At 58.3% G+C, this 22,474-nt stretch overlaps 1 protein-coding gene across 2 annotated transcripts; it reads right to left on the bottom strand.

Annotated features, from left to right (window-relative positions):
• Nucleotides 1-178: 178 nt before the first annotated feature.
• MTSS2 (MTSS I-BAR domain containing 2) lies at nt 179-21,543 on the bottom strand. 2 transcript variants are annotated; one of them, XM_082439033.1, is made up of 14 exons: nt 21,200-21,543; nt 16,278-16,339; nt 16,116-16,189; nt 15,175-15,259; nt 14,987-15,078; nt 14,828-14,902; nt 13,354-13,511; nt 13,036-13,143; nt 11,999-12,096; nt 10,257-10,479; nt 4,383-4,457; nt 3,977-4,153; nt 3,626-3,791; nt 179-3,542 (listed from the first exon to the last, which is right to left on the bottom strand). In XM_082439033.1, the coding sequence occupies exons 1-14, from the start codon at nt 21,266-21,268 to the stop codon at nt 2,761-2,763; spliced, it is 2,244 nt and encodes a 747-aa protein (XP_082295159.1). In that variant the 5' UTR covers nt 21,269-21,543; the 3' UTR covers nt 179-2,760. The 2 variants fall into 2 exon arrangements, with proteins under 2 accessions (XP_082295159.1, XP_082295160.1); XM_082439034.1 differs by having other exon boundaries at nt 10,257-10,383; nt 21,200-21,539.
• Nucleotides 21,544-22,474: the final 931 nt, after the last annotated feature.

Here is a 22,474-nt window from a genome sequence, read left to right as displayed (position 1 = left end):
AGCAGGGACAGAGCTGAGGCATTCAAAGGCACGGGTTCTGGCATGAGACCTGGTGACTCCTGCACGCCCCCCACCCCCCCATCACGGAGCCCCGCCCCCAGCGGGGATGTGGGATGGGCAAGGGCTGGGGTGCTGCCCGGTGAGCAGCGGTGGAGGAAGCCAGGCGGAGGCAGGGGTGTTAATTACAGTACAACTTTATTAATACTGGAATCTTCACAGTGCATTTGTTACTTGTAGCAGTGACTATTTAAATCAAGGAGAGGGTGGGTTGCAGGGGGGTGGGGGGGGGGAAGGAGAGGATCATTTATCCAAAAACGGACAGAAAGAAAAGAAACAAAATGGTTCAGATGGGATGGGGGCGGTGAGGGGGTGGTGGAGGGAAGAAAAAGTGAGTAGGAACCAGGAGGGGGGGCCTGGGGTGGGGAAATAAATTAAAAAAAGGAACAAGTTAACAACAGCACCAGAAAAGTTACTTCAGTCAAAAGACACTTTTTGAAAAGAATATTTCTCTGTACAAAAAGAAAAATGAAACAAACGTAAAGAAGTCCCCCAAACCAAAGTTTGTGATGCGGGATGGCTGGCTCGGATCCCAAAGGGGTGGGCCTACAAGGTGGTCACTAAATGGACGAGAGGCGATCAAGGGGATGGAGGAGTTATGTACAGCCCTGGGGGTGGCTTGGAGGGGAAGAGCGCCACTGGAGTATGGGTTGGGGTGGGGGGTGGGGCAGCTGTGCCACACCCACCCCCTCCCTGGGTCTCCGAAGCCATCCCCCTCCCCAGGGGCAAGCTCTTCCTCATGGGGACTCAGCTGCCCCGCACCCCACTGCCCCTTACCCTGCTCACATCACATAACCTGCATCTTAAATCAGCCCACCTGGGCAAACCCTGTGGTGAGGGGCAGTGTAAGCCCCGCCCCAAGCCTTCAAATACAGGCCACCTGCTCTGCCGGCTCCTTCCTCGCCCGGCCCTCCTCCAGGTGTGGTGCGCTCAGCAAGTCTCCTTTCTCCGACCTAGCGACTTACAGGTACCGTTCTCCACCCGCTTTCGGGGACCCCGCGTGGCTCCATCCACTCAGGGGCATCCTTGGTTCCCCACACCCGCCTGGCTGCCGTGCCTAGACCCCCGTTTCCGGCACAAGAACTACCAGGAGCCCGGGCTCCATCCAGACCAGGAAAAGCCAGCTCTCCTGACCCCGGGAGGGGCCCCTGCCCCGTGACCGTGACCCTGCCGCCCTGGCCGCCCTCGGCTGCCTTGCGGGGCCGCAGGAAGTCCTCCGCTCGCCCTTGGCACACGTGCTTTTACCTGCTTGGAGCTGGCACGCAACATGGTGCGGGGGCACTCGCCACCTCGCTCCCCGCCGCCTGGACCATCCTGGGAGGGCGTCTCCTCTGACAACAGAGTCAAAGCTAATCTCCCCCGACTGCCCCCCCACCCCCACCCCCACCCCCCACCCCTTGGTCCGCAGCAGACCGGCAGGAGGCCCAGCCCCCAGCCCTTTCCAACCTCACTGCGGCTTTGCTCCGGACCAGACGCTGGAGAGGGGTTGCTCTCTGGCCTCTGGAGCCCTTAGGCCCTCTTCCTGCCACAGGCCCAACGGCCAGTGTGGGCACCCCCGTCCCTCAGGCACTCTTGGACACACCCTGTACCGTCTACCCTGTCCCCACAAGCAGTCCTTGTCCGGTCAGCTCATTTTATTATGTGTTCATAAAAGAACCCCCTCCTGTCCCACCTGCCCCCGCCCCCAGCCCCCATCCGCAGAGGTGGCTGAAACCGTCACCAGGGTCCACAGGGTCGGTCGCCATGTGCCCGGATGGCGACGGCATCTGAAAGCAGCTCCTGGGGGACTGGCCAGGTGACCCCTAGCCTCTGGACTCCTTCCCCACTGCCCAGCCCCGCCCTGCCTCCAACCCCAGCTGCCCCTGGGGGGAGGGGATGCTGCTTCAGGGTCCCCAGCCTCCTCCAAGCAGGTCCCCTGCATGTCTTCCCCAAGAGGCTAGACTTGGGCCCGGACCCCCTTCCCTGACGACGACGACGGCAGCGGCAGCGACGGCGGCTGGGCTCCCAGCTGCAACCTCCCCACCAACCCCCCAACAGCCAGCCATCCCGTAGAGCTTTCTCAGCAAACCAGATACCTTAGCCGGTTGGGCCCCTGGCCCTTGCACAGCTGCTCTCTGTCGGCCCTGCTCCCCTACAGAGAGGAGCGTGGAGAGGCAGAGAGATGAGACGACGGAGGAGGGAGGAGGAGGGAGCTCAGTCAGGGCGGGATGGGCTAGCATTCCGGAAGAGCCCAAGGCCACCGTCCCTGGGGAGATGGCGAGAAGCCGGGCTAGGCTAGCTAAGCGGTGGCACTGCGGGCCCAGCCAGGCTGGTGGGACCAGGAGAGGCTGGCCCGGCCCCGCTGCTGTGGGCGGGGAGCGTGGCTCTGGGGCTCACCCACACCAGGAAAAGGCAGGGCCCGAAAGGAGGAAGAGGAGGGACAGAGTGGGCAAGCAAAGGTTGAAACAGGCTCCAAATCCAAGTTCCAGGCCTGCAGGCTCCATCCTGGCGAGGTTTGTTAAGTCATTTCCTGTTTAAACCTTGAAATCCAAGATGGGTGTCTCTTTCCAATAAAGTGGCTTCGCCTCGTATGACTTAAAAAAAAAAAAAAAAAAAAAAAAAAAAAAGCTTGCCTGACTCCGCTCGCTCCTGACTGTGCCTTTGCTCGGAGTGGCCGCTGCCCACCGACCAGGCCACCTGCCTCACCCGGGCCAGAGGGTGGGATCACAAGATGCGGGGCGCCGACCTGTCATTGGTGACGGTCCTGCGGAGCCGCACCCCGCGCCGGATGGCCACCAGCATGTCTTCAGCCGGGGGGTCGCTGGTGGCAGCGGGGGGCGGGGTGGGAGTCTCCTCCACGGGGGTGGCCGACAGGGCAGTGGGGAAGGGGAACTGGCCCTCACCCAGGGCATGGGCGCCGGCCACCAGCTCCCCGAGCTTCTCCACCAGGCTGTGCCGGTTGGCGGCCAGCTGCTGCTGCTGCGCCTCGTCGTCCTCGGCCGCCAGCCCGGCCCCCGGCCCCGGGTAGCTGGCGGCCTCGGGGGACGGGCTGCCCCAGGCTGTGTTGGGCAGGCTGAGCCTCTTCGGGGAGGCCCTGGCCAGGTCCGGGGCCAGGGGCGAGGCGGCCTCGTCGGTGTAGAAGACGCACTCCTCGCTGCCTGCCCGCGTGGGCCCCACGTAGCCAGGGGAGTCGGGCACCGTGGGCGTCTTCACGGGGACGATGGGCGGCCGGATGGGGATGGGGCCGGCGCTGGAGAGGGTGCGGCGCACGGCGGGCTTGGTGGAGGGCGTGCGGCGGATGGTGGCCACGCCAGGGGGTGCGCCCGAGGTGGTGGGCAGCCCGGCGGTGGGCAGCCCCGCAGTGGAGGCCGGGCGCTTGGTCTGGATCAGGCGGCGGTAGTTCTGGGCGATGTTGCTGTTGCGAGGGATGGTGGACGACTTGTCGAACTCGGGTGGGCCCTCCCCGTCTGCGTCCCCGTTCACTGAGTAGCAGTCGTAGTCGGAGCCTGGGGGGCACGGGATGCGGTGGGCCTGGGGCCCTGGGGGCCTGGGAAGGCCCAGCCGCCCGCCCCCGGCCCCTGGGGCCTACCTTGGGAGGGGATGGTGTCCTCGGAGCAGGAGGGCGTGGTGGTCTGCGTGCTGTAGCCGCTCGAGTACTGCAGGGAGTCCCGGCTGCTCTTCTGGTGCTCCAGGCTCAGGCCGCGGGTCAGCACCATGGCCAGGTCACTGGCCGCGGGCGACACCTCCTCACCGTGCTGGGGGTGGTAAGACTGCAGGCTGAAGCCTTGCTCCCCGCTTCCCCCATCAGCCCGGACCTCAGGCAGCCCCCAACAGGCTGAGCGGTCTCAGCTGGCCCTGCGACCACTTGCCTGGCCTCCTGGAGCTGACCTAGGAGTGAAGGTGGGGCCCTGGTTGGGCTGCCCAGGGAGTTGCCGCTTACCTTGGCTGCGATGGTGGCAGGGGACATGCGGGGTCGCGGGGCCTCCTCTCCACTGGGGCCCAGGGTGCCCCCGCTAGCTGGGCCTGGCTCTGTGTCTCGGAGGAGCTCCACTCGGTCCTTCCTCCGCTGCAGGGTGGTGCCTGAGGGCTGCTCGTGGGGGCCGGCCTTGGCCCAGTCCTGCAGGGCATGGCAGGCAGGTCAGGAGGACCCTTGGTCCTGCTGCTCATGGCCAAGGGGGCCCTCACTGTTGTTGAGGTTCAGGGTTTCCAGACCCACATGGGGCCTCAGGCTCACAACCATGGCCAAGGACAGAGCACCTGTCTCACGGGGAGCAAGTGCTTCGTGCACGCCCCCCTGGTTGAACCTGGGCCCTCCCTGTGTCCCGCTGCGGGTGGGAAGCACTGACCGTGGTAGGGGAGCTGCACTCGCTGACGGACTGGCAGGTTTCCGAGGCCTCGGAAGACGCTGAGCTGGAGGACTTCTGCCATGCAGAGGCGAGCAGGCAGGCGGATGGGTGGGGAGGCAGGACGAGAGGAGAGAACAGGTCTGGTCACAGCGCTGGCATGCAGCGGGGCCTGCTGACTCAGCAATCCCCACCCCACGCCCTCCAGGGCCACGGCCACGGCCGTGAGCGTATGCAGTGGAAGCCAGCACCCAGAGTGCACGCCATGGGCAATGACCTGCCCCCCAGCCCAGCCCGATAACCACACACTTTGAGGATTAACAAGAGGACTGGCTGCTGATGGCCTGGATGTGGTGGGCAGGGAAAGAGCGATACTAAGGACGGCAGCGGGGTGCTGGCTTGAACTGCCGGGTTGATGTGCCACTGTTTTCTCAGAAGGGCAAGCCTGGGGGAGGAATGGAGTCCAGAGTTCCATCCTATACATGTTAAGCTGAGCTGCCTGTTAGGTATCTATGCCCAGATGCAATGCAGGCAATTTTATTTACAGTCTGGAGTTCAGGGAGAAGTCAGGTTTGGAACCACAAATCCAGCAGCCGTCGGACAGAATAAGGTCACCAGGCAGTCAGGATGAGGGTGGTTAGAGAAAAGGTTCAAGGATGTCAGGCCGACATTCAGTGCTTTGGAAGAAGAGGATGGCCCAGCGAAGAAGAGTGACAGGAGCTGCTGGTGGTGTGGAGGAAGACCACGAGCAGGTGATGTCACAGAATCAGGGGAAGAACCTGACGTGCAAAGGAGGGAGGGTCAGTTGTGCTCGGCTGCTGGGGGTCCGTGCAGATGAGGCGGAGGGGTGTCTGTGCAGACCTCCAGAACTGTTTCACAGAATGGTGGGGCAGAAGCCCACTGAGGACAGGACCGAGGGTGCCCAGGAGGCTCCTGCTGTGGACAGTGGCAGGAACTAGGTGCCCCGGGAGGCCCCCCCAACTCAAAACAACAAAGAGGGACTTCCTCGGTGATCCAGTGGTTAAGTCTCCATGCTCCCAATGCAGGGGGCCTGGGTTCAATCCCTGGTCAGGGAACTAGATCCCACATGCATGCCGCAACTAAGACCCGGTGCAGCCAAATAAATAAATACATAAATAACAAAAGAACAACAACAACAAGGAATGAAGAAAAAAGAAGCAAGGGCAGAAACAGGACCATGAGGGTCCCCAGGGCAGAGGCTGGCTTCAGCACTGTCGTTGAGAGACTGGGCAAGTGGCAAGGTGGAGAGCTCACCCTGTTGATGACCCAAATTAAACCTGGAAGGGAACTAATCAGTAGCACCTCTCCAGATCCTGTACCAGCCAAGTAAGAGTCTCTAGATCATCCCGGCTTAGACTCCCAGATCTCTTTAATAGTTTATGATGAGCCAAGATGACTGAAATAAAAGGAACTAAACTCTATAGGTAAGGATTTGGAGGAAATAATAAACACATTTAGAATTTTACCAATATAATTGTTAAGACAAAAATAAAAAAAGGAAAAACGTATTTGGAAAACTCAACAGAAAAATTCAACACCCATTCATGGAAAACAAAACAGACTAGCAATAGAAAGGAACTTCCTTAATCTGATAAAGAGTCATCTACAAAAATACCAATACTTTTCTTTCTGAGGTTGGAAAAAGATAAGGATGCCCACTATTACCATTTCTATTTAGCACTGGAAGTTCTAGCAGTGCAATAAAGCATGAAAAAGAAGTAAAAAGCAAAAGGACTGGAAAAGAAGAAAATGGTTGTTTGTAAAAGACATGACTGTGTATGTATTATAGAATATTCAAAAGAACTAATATGTGTTTTTAGCGAGGTTACTGGATACAAGATCAACATAGAAAAAAAATCAAATTTCTAAATATCAGCAGCTAAAAAACAAGTAAAAGACTCTGAAAAAGCCAAAATAATTTAAAATAGCATCAATAAACATCAAATACCCAGGGCAAAAAATCCAGTAGATGTGCAAGATCCTCACATGAAAACTGCAAAATATTATTGAGAGAAGGTAAAGCCATAATAAATGGAGAGACATATGTAATCCCAGTCAGAATCCCAGGGGTTGTTTTTCGGTTTTTTTTTTGGAGTTTTTTAGTGGAAACTGACAAGCTGATATTAAAATTTATAAGGAAATGCAAAGGGCCAAAAATAGACAAGGTAATATTGAAGAATATCAAAGCTGGAGGACTTTTATTACCAGATATCAAGATTTTTTATAAAGCTATGAATAATTAAGATGGTGTGGTACTGGTGCAAGAACAGACAAATCAACCAGTGGAATAGAATACAAACTCCAGAAACAGCTATGCATTCACAGACACCCGTTTTATGACAAAGGTAACACACTACAGTGCAGTGGAGGAAAAGATGGTATTTTCAAAAAACTGTCAATTAGATATTCATATGGAAAAAATGACCTCTACCTCACCACACACACACACACACACACACACACACACACACACACAATCAATTCCAGATGAGCTGCAGACCTAAATGAAGAAAAGGTAAAACAAAAAGGCTTTTTTTGGAGGAAAACATCTTTGTGACCTTGGAGTACACAAAAATACCTCAAACAGGACAGAAAAAGCAATAACAATTGAAAAAAAATGGATAAATTGGACACACATTAAAATTAAGAACTTTAGGTCATTAAAAGACCCCATTAAGGGAGTAAAACAGCAACCCACAGAATCAGAGAAGATTATCAGATGAAAAGACTTGTATCCACAATATATAAGAAGTTCTACAAATCAACAAGAAAAAGACAGACAACCTAGGAGAGAAAAACAAGCAAAAGATCTGAATAGGTCCTTCACAAAAAGAGGATATCCAAATGGCCTTTAAAAGTTTGAAAAGGTGTTCAACCTCATTAGTCATCAGGGAAATACAAATTAAAAACACAGGGCACTATGATATAACACCTATCAGAATGGCTCAAATGAAAAGGATACCAAGGTCTGGTGAGGAGGTGGAATGGCAGTAAACCACTGCTGTGCTCTTCCTGCCCATTTAACTACAGGAAGACATCAGAGACACTCAAGATGAGGGATATTCTACAAAATACATGACCAGTATTCAAAAGTCATTTAAGAGGGACTGAGGAGCCATTATAGAGTGGAGAAGCCTAAAGAGACACAATAATAAAATGCAAGGTAGGGTCCTGTGTTGGATCCTGGACTCCTGGACCAGAAAAAGGACGTTAGTGAGAAAGCTGGCAAAATGTGAAAAGAGTCTGTTGACTATTTAACAGTATTGTGCCTGTGTTAATTTCCTGGTTTTGAAAATTGTTTGGTAGTTACATGAGATGTTAACATCCGGGGAGACTGTGGGGAGGGTGGGTGGGAACTCTGCACTCTTTTTACAGATTTTCTACAAGGCTAAAATTATTTCAAAATTAAAAAAAACCAAACCCTTAATGGATAAGTTAAATAGCTATAAAATAGAGAAAAAGTACATTGGAAGATGGACCTGAAGAAATTATCCAGAGAAACAAAGAGATGGGAAATATGAGAGTGAAGAAACACACAAATGAAAGTAAGAATAAAGAGATAATGGTTGACGGGCTTCCCTGGTGGCGCAGTAGTTAAGAACCTGCCTGCCAATGCAGGGGACATGGGTTTGAGCCCTGGTCCAGGAAGATCCCACATGCTGCGGAGCAACTAAGCCCGTGTGCCAGAACTGCTGAGCCTACGCTCTAGAGCCCACAAGCCACAACTACAGAAGCTTGCACGTCTAGAGCCCGTGCTCTGCCACAAGAGAAGCCATTGCAATGAGAAGCCCACACACCACAATGAAGAGTAGCCCCCACTCGCCGCAACTAGAGAAAGCCCGCATGCAGCAACAAAGACCCAACTCAGACAAAAATAAATAAATAAATTTATAAAAAAAAAAAGAGATAATGGTTGAAAATTCCTAGAGCAAATGAAAAACATGAATACAGAGATAGATAGATAGAGAAACACAAACACACCAAGTGAGGTTAAACAAAAACAAATCCACAATTAGATACATTGTAGAAAAACTAAAGTGGCCAGAGAGAGAAGTCAGATCATTCACAAAGGCACAACAGTGACTGACAGCAGACATTACAACCAGCCACAGAAGCCAGAACACAGGGGGAATATATCTTCAAAATGTGGAAACAGAGTAACTGTCACCCCAGAATTGCATCCCTGGCAAAACTAACTTTCAAGAAAGAGGAAAAATATAAAGCATGTTTACAGATAAACAAAAACAGAGTTTACTACTACAGACACATTCTAAAAGAACTTCTAAAGGACATATTTTACTTCAGAAAGACGGAAAGTGACCTTACAAGGAAGATGGGATACAAGGAAAAAATGAACAAAAAAAGTGTAAATACATATGGGTAAATCTAAACAGATACTGTATGTATAAAATAATGATAAAATTAAGAAAAAAAATGTCAGTCATGGGGATGATTAAAGAGATATATATAGCTTATAAGGGGAGAGAGTGGGTGACTGAAGTTAAAATATACGTTAAGGTCCTTGAATTATTCAGGAGGTGGGGCTGTGACTTTGCTACGGATGCATGGTAAAATTTCAAGGTAACCTGTAAAAGAAATGAAATAAGAAGTATAACTTAAAATCCAGTAGAAGGAAAATAATGGGGAAAGGAAAAAACAAAAAGCAAGAGAAGAGACAAAAGCAGCACAGAAAAAGCAGAATGAATAGAAAGAAAAAAGACAGAAGTCTAAATATGCCAGTAATCATAATAAATGTGAATGGACTAAAAATGTCAATTAAGAGATTGTCAGATTGGATAAGAAAAGAAAATCTAGGCATATGCTGTTTATAAGAGACTCATCGAAAACATAAGGACATAGTGAGCTTAGAAGCTAAGAGACAGAAAATGATACCATAAATATTGAGCAAAATAACGCTGAAGGAGCTGTAGTTAATATCAAAACAGACTTTAAGCTAGAAAACATGTAAGTAACAGAAGATCAACTACATCACGTTAGGAGATTCAATTCACTAAGAAGAGTTAACATTTTAAAGTTGTATGCACCTAATAAAATAGTCTCAAAATATATAAAGCAAATGGATAGAACTATATGGGAGAAATGAACAATTCCAGCTTTTCAATTACTGATAGGTAAAGCAGACAGGAGTGAATGGGGAATGAGGTAGGGGTGGTCAGTGTGGACAAGTCTTTTGAGAAGTTTTGCTGTGAAGGAGAGACTAGGTGGCTGGAGGAGAACATGGAGGAAGGGAGGGCTTTTAAGATGGATGATGCTAGAGCGTGTGTTTGTGTACTGACAGAAATGAGCCAGCAGAGGAGGGGAGACTGGCAATGCAGTGGGGACATCCTTGGGCAAGAGAGCAGGAAAGGAGAGAATGCTGAGCTCAAATGGAGGCACTCGCCATGATGGGGAAGGACAGCACCCTGGGCATGTGGCCTGACCTCCCTCTGTCTTCTGCTGTTTCCATCTCACTGAGGTTGCAGGACCTGAGCCTACATCTGAAGAGATTCTTGGGCCAGTCTCTGTGTTCAGAATGAGCTGGCCAAAGTGTGGAGAAGGGGGAGGATGTCTGCAGATCCTGGGGCTCCTGGGGGTGCCTCCTAGGGCCAGCCACTCCATCACAGCCAAGCTATGCAGGGGGAGGGTCACAAGGTGCCAGAGCTGGTAAGCTGCTCCAAGACCTTCCAACTCTCCTTAGCCTTGAGGCAGTGAGTTCAGGTTGGTCCTCAATGTGGTGGCCCTGGGGACCTCCAGGGCTAGTCTCAACAGCTACAGGTGGCCCCTGACGTGGATAGCCTGAGGCTGGCATGAGACCACTGCACCCCACCCCGGGTGGTTCGGCAGATGCCCCCTCACCTGGCTGGTGATGTCTGAAGGCATGGGCGAGGGGGGCTTGGAGTAGGTGGCATCCTGGGAGATGAAGCCAGAGTCGTGGGAGGAGACGCTGGAGAGGCGGGCGCTGGCAGTGGCCGGCTGTGCCAGGCTGCGGTAGCGACAGGTGGAACCGGGTGAGTATGTTTGGGCACCCCCAGGCCACGGGGCTCCGCCACCCTTGGCACTGCTACTGCTGCTGGGGGCGCTGGGGGAGTGAAGGGGGTCGCACAGCAGCCAGACAGGGAGACACAGGGATGTGTGTGGAAGGGCGACAGACGAGGGCGGGGGAGAGAGGTGAGGGGCAAAGGAAGGAAAAGACAATGTCAGACTACAAGGTCCTGAGACCAAAGTGCCACAGAGGAGCTGGGTTCCAGGACTGTGGGACAGGGTGGGGCCTGGGCAGGGGACCACACTGAAGAGCTGGCCCAGCGCCTGCCCCGGAGCACCCCAGCGCTACCTCCTACTCTGCCAGCAAGAACAGTAGACCTTAGGTTAAAACAAGGAGGAAACGGAGTCACCCAGCATCAAAGCTTCCCAGTTAGGCTACAACCAGACATAAGTCTGATCATGACTGTCTTCTCAAAGCCTGATATTCGCCATCAAATCCTAATTGAACGTCTAGTGCGTGGTGACGGTCTGTGTGGGTCTTGGACTCACCATTGCCCTCATCCTTTCCACCCACTGAAGGGTGTCCAGCCCTCTGTAGTTCATATCCTCTATGCAACCATTTCATCCCTGGGCAACGTTCCTGGCAATGAAGGTTGCCTTCCTCCTGAGCATGACCGGGAAGGTCCCCAGCCTCCACCCTTGGTCATGGGTGTCCCCTGCAATCAACCCTCCCCTCCTGTGCCAGTCACCCACCCGGGGTCTGAAGAGCTGCCAGTTGACGTGGACCCTCCTCTCCCTGCAGGAGCAGCTGACTGCTGTGCCTGGCTTACCGCCCATGCCCCGGTTGCCCAGCCAAGGTGGATCTGGGGAAAGGGTGCCTGGCACAGAGGGGTCTCCCCGCCAGTAACTCGCGCTATGCTCACTGCCCTCCGCCGAGGAGCCTTGAATCTTAAATAGCTCTCCAAATCCCACCCAGGAAGTGCTCCTGATCCTGAGCCTGAGTGGTGATTGAGCAAGACCTTTGGCCTCTCCCTGGCTCTGCAAGACCTCGGGGCCCAGCTTAGGCTGAGGTTCGGGCCTGTGGCAGCTGCCCAGGCACCAGCTCTCAGGAACCAGCCAGGCTGCAGTGTCCATAAGGTAATAAGCCTGTAGCCTCAGCACATGTTCCCCAAAGCCTCCACAGCCCTCCCCATCTTAGATTCTTACTATTGCCCCAGCACTGTGTTGAGCCTGGCAGAGTCTAGTGGTTAAATGCTGGGATTCTGTACCTCAGCTTCCCCTTCTGTGAAATGGAGACAACACCATACCTGATACGGTGGTGTTAGGATTCAATGAAGAAAATGCATAAAGCATTTAGCACGGCACCTGCTGCATACTTATTGCTCCGTAAACGAAGCTGCTGCCCCTCCGCCCGCCCCCAACACACGCCTGCACTAGCGGCAGTCTTGCGACGAGAGTAGAGTTTCCCCTATGCTTGCAGATTCCTTGACGACCTAGGAGTTGTGTGAATTCTGGGGCCCTGAAGCTATTATTGATGCAGTTTTGGTGGGACCTTCCCGATTCCTTGCTGCAGTACCCCTGCCCCTCCCTGCACCCCCCTTCAGCCCCCCACTGACCTGCACATACTGGACTTCCGGGAGCTGGAGCTGCTGGGCGATGAGGGTGGGGTCTGGTAGGACCAGCTGTAGTCTGAGCCCTTCAAGTCTTTGATCACCTGGATGGGGACATGGATGAGGTCACTGGAAGCAGCCCTGCCCTGCAGAAAGCCTCATCATTTTCCTGGGCCTCCCTTCCAAGGGCTAGTAGGGCCAGAGGCCCCCTGCTGTCTTCCCAATTGAGAACCGGGCCCCAAAGGCGATCCCTGGGAGTCTGAAGCCCCCTGCCCCCCAGCCTTTTCCTAACACAAGCTCCTCACTCAGGGGCAGGAAGCCGGGCTGCCAGAGGGCTGCGGGGGATGCCTGGGGAGATTCTGCCCGCTCTGCTTCTCAGGGAAGCTGCGCAGGCCAGGACATGGGAGAACCTGGTGCTCCTGTCGCTGGCAGAGGAGCCAGGCCAGAGTGACCATGAAGGACCCCACGGGGTTCAAATCCTGGCTCTGCTCTCTGCTCTGCTCTCGGGCAAGTTCCTGGGTCTCTCCTGGGTTTCTCCTGTGAAATGCAGCCAATCATTCCTATTTTAAAGGGCCACTGGGGTGAATGAATGAGGTGACCCATGGGAAGTGCTCCGCGTGGGCTGGGCACACAGTAAGCGCCTAGTGAGAGCAACGCCACGGCGCCGTCAGGTAGGGCTGACCCTAGTGCAATGGGAGCACGGTGGTGAGGTGAAGTGGGCAGGGCGGCACGTGGGGGCAGGAGCGTCTGGGTCTAGGGGAGCTGACGCGTCTGGGTGTGGATGGCAGGTGGGCATCATCAGGTCTTGCTTGCTCAGGGGGATCCTGCGGATCTGGGACTTCCACCCGTCTGCTCTCGATGTAAGGCCCCCATTGGGTCCTGGGCACACCACCCCTCACCTGGGCGATGCTCCTAGATCCCCACAGAAGGTGGTCCTCTGTGTCCAGCTGCTTCCCCCAAATGCTGTCCCCTTTTCTCCTCTATCATCCCCAATCAAGGGCAAGCCCTCCCCTCCCCTGTCCTGTCCCCAGGGCTGGCCGCACCTGCTCGCTGGCGGGGGGCAGCTTGTGTGGCTCCGCGGTCAGCACCACCAGGTCATCAATGATGCCCTGCAGGTGGGTGATCTCTCCCAGCATGGTCAGCTCGCCGTTCTGATGGAGCAGTGAGTCAGCCTCTCGGCCCCGCCCCTGCCCACGCACCCTGGAGGAGCAGGCCACACCGGGTCTCCCCTCCCTCACCCCTTCCCACCAACCAACGCTGCTCGGGCTGACGGAGGCTCCCAAATCATGGTTCTTGGGAACCCCTCAACCAGCCCAATGGTGGAGACACTCAGAACGCCTCTCTGTGCCCGAGGAACCCACCACCACAGGCTGCAGGAAGGTGATGAAGGTGCAGAAGCGGCCACGCTCCTCAATCAGGGCCCGGCGCACCGCCTGCTTCTCCGTCTCCTCCAGCAGCAGGTACATGTCGTTCACGTCCTGCAGGGCACTGTCCAGCTGGGGCTGCAGGTCTCCTTTCCCTAGAGGGGTTGGGAGGAGAGGCCACGCTGGGGATGCCGGCCCGGCCCACTGCATCCACAGCTCAGACCCCGTGGTGGTGTCCCTGGCCGTGGGGCTGGGCACTGCCGTGGGGGCCAGGGGACTGGGGAGGGCAGTCGGGACGCTGGGGCTTGTGGAAGGGCTGGTCCCCAGAGCAGACAGAGAGGACAGACAAACAAACACACAGGAAAGACGCCAAAGCTGCAAAGCCACCCAGGTCCTGGGGTGAGCAGAGCCCTGGGCAGCCGCAGGGCTGCCCTTGGAGCAGCTGTGCTCAGGAGAGCTCAGTGGCAACCTCCACAAGAGATGAGACTTCCACCCCCCAGGATACCCTCACTGCCCGTGGGATGGTGGCCTCTCATGTCCCAGGGCACAGGGAGGAGGAAGGGAAGTAGGACCAAGTAGAGCATGGGGGCGCAGCTGTAGGCCAGGCCATGAGGGGGTGTAGGGGCCAAGAGGGCTAGGGGCTGGGCCCAGGGGACAGGGAACGGGGTGCCTCCGTGTGGGTCCCCACTCAGCTCAGGGAATGATGCACAAGGACACCAACAGCGACACCAAGAAGCGGCGAGAGAGACAGGGAGAGGCGAGAAGATGATGTAAAGGAGACAGCGAGACAGGAAGTGGGGAGGCAAGAGGTAAGGACTCTGGGAGGGCCTGGCGGGGGCGGGGCAGCCAGGGCCTGTGTCCCCACCCTGCCCGGTCCAACCCCTCTTGGCCTGGCAGACTGACCCAGCAGTGGCCCCGGACTCATCCCTGGCCAGGGACCCCAGGGGCCCCAAGGGGACTGTGCCCCAGGCCCCTCCCTCGCTGGACCGACCGCCTTCCTCGCTCTTCCTTGGCCTGGAGAGGCTCCTTCCAATGGCCCTGAGCTGGGGGAGACAGACAAATGCGACAAGGACGACAAGGACGGGAGGAGCAGCTGGAGGAATGGACATCTGACTTACCAAGTAGCTCTACAGGAAGGATTGGGACGAGGAGAGGAGAGGAGAGACAGAGAAAGAAAGAATGTGTGAAAGACAGCCGGATGGACAGAGCCACTCCTGGGGCTGGGGGGGGTGGGGTTTGGGGGGTGCCTGGGCCTGTTGGGCCTCCTGCTGCCTCCCTAGGAGGGGAGGTCCTGGGTCCGGTCTGGGGTGCAAGGTGCTCCCTCTGCCCCACCCAACAGGTTGGAGGGTCCTGTGTGCGTGATAGGGCCCCTCAGGACAGGATGATGCCCTGGGGCGCCCCACAGGGCGGCAGGGGATACAGAGCGGGGCCCCCTGGGGCTGTGCCTCTGTGGGCCAGCTCTGGGCTCTACCTTTGCGTGCTTTCTTCTGCAGCTTCAGCGTGTCTGAAGATTTCTTCTTGATCTCATGCCTGGCTCGTTTGTACTCTGTGCAAGGGATGAGAAAGGAGCCCTGTGACGCGGGTTTCCGCCCAGTGGGGGGCGGGAAGCACGACCCAGCCCCAGACCCACCTTTTGCGTGGTCCTTGTCCAGCTGGTTGGCCGACTTCTTCCAGTCCTCGATGCGCTCCTGCAGTGGGTTGATGAGGCTCTCCAGGAGCGCACTGTGGGCGGGGGCAAGACGGTCAGGGCCACCATGGAGGTCTCCCCGTGACACTCCCCGTGACACCCCCCGCTCCCCGACCGCAGCGCCCACTCACTTGGTGAACTGCCGCAGCTTGGTCTCGATGCTGCGGTGGCGCATGCACATGCGCGTGAGCGCCGAGCCGATATCCCGCGTGGCCCCTGGCAAGGCAAGCGCGCAGCGCGTGAACGGGCCCGCCGGGGCTTCTGCAGTCCCGGCCTCGGGCCACGAGGGGGCGCACCGGCCCGCGAAGGCCGAGCCGGCACCCCGCGCCCCGCCCCCCAGCTTTCCGCAATCCTGCCGGCCCCAGCAGGCGACTTGATCTCTTTTCAGTATTTACCAAGACCGTCCTCCGTACGGGACCAAGGTCCTGCCCATCCTGGCTATGCCAGCCTCCTGCAGCTGCGGCTGCTCTGCTGGTCGAGCCAGGAGCTGCCCTTCACCCCAGCTAGGAGAGGCTGGCACCAAAGACCATCCAAAGATCCAACCAAAATCCCCTCCTGCCCTACCGGGAACCCCCTCCAGGTGTGCCCAGATGCAGGTGTGAGAGTGCCAGCACGCGCCCACTGCCTTGGTTCTCACCACCCGAAGGAGCAGGGGACCCAGGTCCCTGCTACTCGGACCAGAATGCAGAGGAGATGCCAAGGCCAACAGGGAATGTTCACCTGCCCTCTGTGCTCTCAGAAGAGCAGAAGGGGGTGGAAAAGAAGAAGCCACAGTCAAACTCACCATAGGGAAGCATGAACAACTGTGGCTGAGGGGTCAAACCAGCCACCCAGAAGCGAGAAGGGAACCCCCCTTTGTAACATCCTGTCATCTTTCGCCCACTCCTGCTTGCATGCCTCTAATGACGAGAGGCTCACTCTCTCCACAAAAAGCCCATTCCACTAGGGAGCAGAACTCAAGGTCCCGACTCTGGGCCTGGTGTCCCCTTCCCGGTTCATATCCCACTCAGCCCTTCCAGCTTCCAAGCCCAACCTGGGGCATCCCCAACCTCCAGCCATGCCCCCTCCCTACCTCGGGTGTTGGTGGCCATGTCAGCCACTTTCTGGAAGGCATCCAGGAAGGCCACAGCAGCCAGCACAGTGGTCCTGGGGAGATGGACAGCGGGGTGGTCTGTGGGTGAGGTGTCTTTTCTACCCATTCCCTCCCCAGCTGGGGCACCCTCAGCAGCCTCACCTCAGCTGGGAATGCAGCTTTGTGGCCTTGGAGTTGAAGTCCTCCCAGATGGGGTAGGAGCTCTGCAGAGGAGATGGGAGAGGAAGGGAGACTCCATGAGGACTGCAGGGCTCTACCTGGGCTGGGCTCCCCACATGCCTGGGTCCAGACTCTGGGCAGTTTCTGAGACAGCAGCCCTGCCCCTGCGGAGAGGAAGGCTCTTGGGCTCTCTAGGGGGACAGGCGACCAAGGACAGAGACCTGGGGCATGAAGAAGGCCTGGCCCTGGGAACACGCACCTTTGCCCATTCCTCCCTTCCTGACAGTCAGGAACTCTGGCCCATTGTCTGCAATGGTGGCCCACATCCTCAACGGAGATGGAAACAGTGAATGGCAGGTCCTGTCTCCTCGGGGATGGGAGGGGCCTGGCAGGGGATCTGGGCTGAGCCACATGAGGGGCACTATGTTCCCCGGACACAGCCCAGGATGGTCCACATGGCATGGGGGCAGAGGCACAGTGCACAGGGCTCAAGGCATGCCAGGTCTAAACTGGGGCCTCTGGGGCCCCCACCCTGTGCCCTGGAAGCAACTGCCAGCCCAGCCATCCATCCATCCCGGGCCAGCAGAAGTGGCTCCCAGGCCCGGGGAGGCTATGGCTGCTTCAGAGCCTGGCCAGCCTGCCTGGGACAGTCAGGCCCCAGGCTGAATGGGGCCTTGTGCGGCCAACAGAGCCACCTTTCTCCACCCCCGGCTCCCCTCCTCTCCTGGGGACACAGTGTGGCCTTTATCCCAGCCTGGCCCAAAGTTCTGAGTTGGGAGGGGGTTTCCCAGTAGGGAAGCCAGGCTCTTGGTGATCAAGTTGTCCAGTGAGATCAAGGGGTTTTTCTGGCTAATGGGCCCTCTCATGGCTGTTGGGTCCTGGCCCAATGGCCCTGTGGAAGACTTGATCCTTGAAGGGGAGCCTCAGGCTGGCAAAGCCCCTAGCCCCAAAGTGCTGCCGACCTTCCGTTCCATGTGGGATGGGACGCTGGGAGCTGGGGCTTTTCCAGTGGAAAGGGAGAAGGCAGAGACCCCAGTCCCCAGGGCCTCAGAGGGAGGCTTTGCCGGGCTGGAACCCCAGGGACAGGGCCAGCCTGCAGGGGTGGGGAGGACAGGGAAGCTTCTGGGAGCCTCAGAAACTCCCTCCCCTCCCAGCCCAGCCCAACCAGTGGCCAGGGAAAGCAAATATTTGAGAAGTTCACACAGGCTGGAGCGGGAAGGGGGAGGCTGTCCGTGGGCTGTCTCTGTGCGGCACGGCTCAGGGTAAAGGAGCCCGGGAGTCCGCCCCTGACAGTCCTGAGGGCCTGGCGCCCTCCCTCACCTCAACACCCTCAGCGCCAAGCCTTGCCAAGACCTCCAGGGAGGAGGGATGATGCTGTGGGTCCAGGGGTCCAGAGGCACCGTCCTGGCCCCCAGAAAACCTAAGCACCCCCAGCAGCCTCTGGGAAGTCTCAGAGGGCAGCAGGCTGGGAGAAGCTGGGAAGACACAGGTCCCTACCCCATTAAAGTCCCTGGCTGGGGCCCACCCCGACGCTTCTGCCCAGCCAGAATCACTCCATCCCAGACCCTCACAGCCTTGGCTTTCCCGGTGGAGAGGGGACAGGATGGGGCATGGGGGAGGCCAGGCCCGGTCCCTCCTCAGCAGATGGACAGGAGCACCTGGGTCTCTAAGGACCTGAGACTCCACCCCCCACTGGTAACTCATGAGGACCCCAGAGGTGAGGTTGAGGGGCCGAAGCAGCCAGGGCCCCAGGGGTGTCCTCGGTCTTCACCTGGACCTGTGCCCTCACATAGGCCTCACCCTGGCTGTCAGGTTCTAGGACTCTGGGTTGTTACCACTAGTGACAGGGACTGCTACTGCTGATCAAGAGCATGCGGTGGGCCAGGCACTGTGTGATCCCATGGAATCCTTACAATGACCCTGTGAAATGAATACTGTTGTCACCCCCATTCTACAGATGAGGAAACTGAGGCTCAGAGAGATTAACCGGCTTGCCCAAGGCCATCGAGTGCCAGGGTCAGGAACTGATCCCTTGTCTGACTGGTCACTACACGTCAGGGATTCCCCCCCCCCACTTCCGGGATGCGGGGAGATGAATATCTGGGCATCAAGGGTGGTAGGGGGCAGGAACTACATGGATGGGAGAGACGCCCAGCTCTGCCCCCAGAGCAGTGGGCTGCTCTGGAGGGGAGAGGTTACATGTTCACTAGAGGTGCTCAAGTGGATGGGATGAGACTGATATGGAGGCTGCTGGGCCCCAGGTCCCTGGCCCCCGGACACTGTCTCTGACTGGGCCCTGGGCTGTGCAGGGGAGCGACTCAGGCTGCAATCCCAGAGAGGGGGCTTTCTGGGTGGCCTTGGGCCAGGGTGTCCTCTCTGAGCCTGTCTGCTCACCTGTAAGGTCAGGATGGGAAGTGCACCGATGTCAGCGGGTCAGTATGGAGACTGCATGGAAAGCACTAGCACAGTGCCCGGCACACAGTAAATGCTAGGTTAATGCTGGCGGACAGAGCAGACACTTGACCCCTGCTTCTCTGCCAGGAGCCTCTCCCACCTGGCCAGGGCCTATGTGTCCAGGTGACACTCCCCACTCTCGAGGGCAGGCAAAGATTATGACCCTGTTTTCTGGATGGGCCAGTGCTGCTGAAGGTGAGGCCTGGGGCTGAGGCAGAGCCCTGGGTGCCACACCCAGCCCTGTCATCTTGGGCAAGTCCCTGCCCTTCTCTGGGATTCGATGGGCATCTGAGCTAAATGAGGCACAGCAGGCAGGGAAAGCTCCCAAGGGCCCCCTCCCGATCCCTGAGCTACTGTCCTCCTCCAGGCCCCCCAGGCTCCAGGTGTAGGTCCTCCTCCCCCTACTCTGCCTCTCCCACGCCAGGGTCTGGGCCTCCAGGAGGGCCAGGGTGTGCTGTTGTGGGTCCTGCGGCCGTGCGGTGGCCGTGCTTGCCCTGTGTAGAGGGGCCTCACAGGTAGGCTCAGTCTCCTCAACCTGGCCACGTTCCTCTACGGAAACCCTGCTGCTTCTGTGGCTCAGGCCACCGAAGGAAACAGCCAGAAGCTGTCCCTCAAATCCAGATGATCGACCTCCAGGTGGCCCGGTCCCCTGCTCTGTCCCTGGCCCAAACACGTGCATGTGTCGTAGGTATATCGGGACTTGGCATCACCGCAGGTGAAACCTCTCCCAATTTGCTTCCACATATCAGAAAATCCTGCCTCAATCACTTGTTACAATCTAGGCCCATTTCTTTCTATCTCATCCCAAAGTTCCTTGCAAATTGCCTGGAGAGGGAGGGAGACAGTCCTGCCCCTCTGCTCTGTGCAAAAGCTGCTGCTCTCTGCAGTGTTTGTGGAGAGGATGCCAGAAGGAGGGTGTGGGAAGGTCCCCCCCTCTGCCAGCCCTGGGAATGGTTGGGGGAGGGTTGTCTGGGCTGCTTGGTCCCAGGAAGGAAACCCAGTGCCAGGGCTGTGATGTCCACAGGGCAGGAGGGGCTGCTAAGGGCAGAGAGAGGCCAGGACTTTTGGGGGCCGGTAGAAGAAGCTCGGAGTGGGGTTGCAGGGGACGGAGCTCTCAGGGGCGCACCCTATACGGGGGCAGGGAGTGGCACCTATGCATGCTGCTAACCCTGTAGTTCCCAGTGAGGGTGGCTCCAGTTCTCTTGGGGGTGGGGGTGGGGGCGCAGAGATCTGGCAGCTGCCCCTGGGGCTGTTCCCCTGGCAGCACCGGGAGCCCCCCGAAGGGCCTGCCCTGTGGTGTGCACTGCGGTGTGTCCTCCCGGGGCCTGCGACGTCACGGTAGGATTCTATGTTGTGTACTTGGGAGTGTGAGATAGGTTGTGAGGGCGGGGGTCTGACGAGTTCCCAGGTCTCTCCCCTGCTCTTCCCCTGCCCACAGGCCTGCCCCAGAGGGGAAGGGTAGAAACGCTGCTTCCTGGCCCCCATCCTGCCATCGGAGCTGCCCTTCCTCTCTGCCCAGTCAGCCTGGGCCGGCCCTGCCAAGCCCTAGCCTCTTTGGGGGAGAGGGTCCCCCTCACTCCCTAGACCACCAGTGAGGGGTGAGGTCAGGGAGTGTCCAGCAGTCTCCTTAATGACCTTGAGCCATTCCCAGGCCTCAGTTTCCCCACCTGGTGAGCCAGCAGTGGGCCAGGAATTGGTGGCCCGCTGCAGCCTGACCTTGGGCAATCATGGGGAGGGGGTTGGAGCTGACAGCCTGGAGCAAGAGTAGCCCTTCCCTGGGGTTGCTCCATCAACCCAGCCTTCTCCCTCCTCCTCCCAAGGTGGGAACAGAAGCCTTGGGATGCAGGAACGCTCATCGTGGAGACCTTGGAGTCCTGGAGCTTGTTTGGGGGGACCCGGGCAGCGGGTGCGGAGGCCGAGGCCGGCAGGGAAGGAGTTAACGGTTCCCTGCTTTATTATTTTTCCCTGCTTTGGCGGTGACAGCATTGTCTGGGCTCCCGGGCCGTCGTAGGCGGGGGAGTGGGGGGGGATGGTGGTGGTAGGGGGCGGAGGCCGGAGAGACCCCGGGCCCATTAAAGGGCCGTGGAGTCGCTCCCGGAGCCAAACCCCATTCATGGTTTGGGGGTCTGGGGCGCGGGGAGCCCGCGTGTGCGCAGGCTCGGGTCGGCTCCCCAAGGGGGCGCTGCGACCCGGGCGACCCGGGGCTTGGACCCCGGGCACCGCACGGACACCCCGACACACGAGCACCCACACCCCCCAAGACGGGCACCCAGAGACACGGGCGCACGGCAGTCGCAGGCCAGACGCGCTCAGACAAGGACAAACAGACACGGCGGCGCACGGACACAGCGGGGCACGGCTGCCCGTCGCCACGCGTCCCCAGAGGGGGCACGCACTCGCACAAGAACCCGCGCGCCCGCAGGGCGGCCAGCCCCGCCGCGCCCCGTTACCTTCATGTCGTTGACGATGGCCTGGAAGAGCCCTCCCAGGGCGCCGCACTCCTTCTCCGCCGTCTCCATGCTCGGGCCGGGCGGCAGCGGCGGCGGCGGGGCGCAGGCTGGGCGCGGGGACCCGGGCCGCGGCGGCTTTCGCTCCGAGGCCGGGTCGGGCCTGCAGCCTCCGGGCTGCGCTCAGCGGCCGGCCGCGCCGCGCTCGGGGATCGCGGGCCGCCGCGGGGCGGCGCGGGCCATGTCGCGGCGGGGCTGGCGGGCGGCGCTGGGGGCGCGGCGCGGGCAGTTAGCGGCGCAGCCTCGGCGCGGGGACTGGAGCGGCGTCCGTAATCCGAGCCGCCGAGGCTTGGACGTCACGTGGACGCGCGGGGGGAGGGCCGCGGGGAGGGGCAGGGCCGTGGCGGGAGGGGTCTGTGGGAAAGACCGGGCGAGCTCCGGCCCATTCACCAGGAATGGAGCCCGGGCTTTGAAATCCGAGCCCCGGCGCGGCCAAACTGGTCGGGCTAGAGGGCCCGGCAGGCGCAGGCGCCACCGCGGTTCGGGGGCGGCGCTGGGGCGGGGCTGCCCGACTTGCCCGCGGGAGTGGGACCAGTGGTTGGGTGCCCGCTCCGGGAAGGTGCCCAACACCACCACCACCCTCCAGCCTTTGGTCTCTGGCGCGCGCGCGCGCGCGTGTGTGTGTCGGGGGTGGGTGTTCCCGCGCTTTAAGAAGAGGGGGGCAGGCTGGGGTCCTCGGGGCGCATCCCGTGAGATGGATACACCACACTCAGCAGGGGCGCACGGTGCCCTGGAGGCCGCCCGCCTTGGAACGTTTTATCCCAGGCACAAAAGGGTTTGGACCCTCCTCCAGAAGTTCTCTGGCTCCTTTTCCAAGCAGTGCCAGTGCTGATGCCACCTGCATGGGATGCCCCAGACCGGGCCTTTGGGGGTGGTGGTGTACTGGTCCTCAAGCAACCTCTTTCCTCGGGTTGGGGCCGTGTGGGACCAGCAGAACAGAGGTGGGCCACTGTCCCCAGTCGCTGATGCCAGGGTACCCATGTATGAGGGTGCATGTGTGTGTATGTTGGCCATGGTGAGTTCAGTCTGTCAAACTGTTCCGGAGACTCCAGGCAGGGAAACCCACCCTCCCGGCCCTATGCTGGGGCTCTGGGGAAAAGCCCGCGCAAGATCCTTCTCTTCTATTCCAGGGACCCACAGGAGCCACTTGGGAGATCATTAGGCCAATCCGAGGCTTCCCAAAGCCTGGGGTCAGGTGGACTCTGGCTTATAGGTTTG

Source organism: Balaenoptera physalus (genome assembly GCF_965194825.1).
Source record: "Balaenoptera physalus genome assembly, chromosome: 19".
NCBI classification, from domain to species: Eukaryota; Metazoa; Chordata; class Mammalia; order Artiodactyla; family Balaenopteridae; genus Balaenoptera; species Balaenoptera physalus.
The sequence above is the reverse complement of the archived record's forward strand: the minus strand, read 5'-3'. Positions and strand labels throughout refer to the sequence as shown.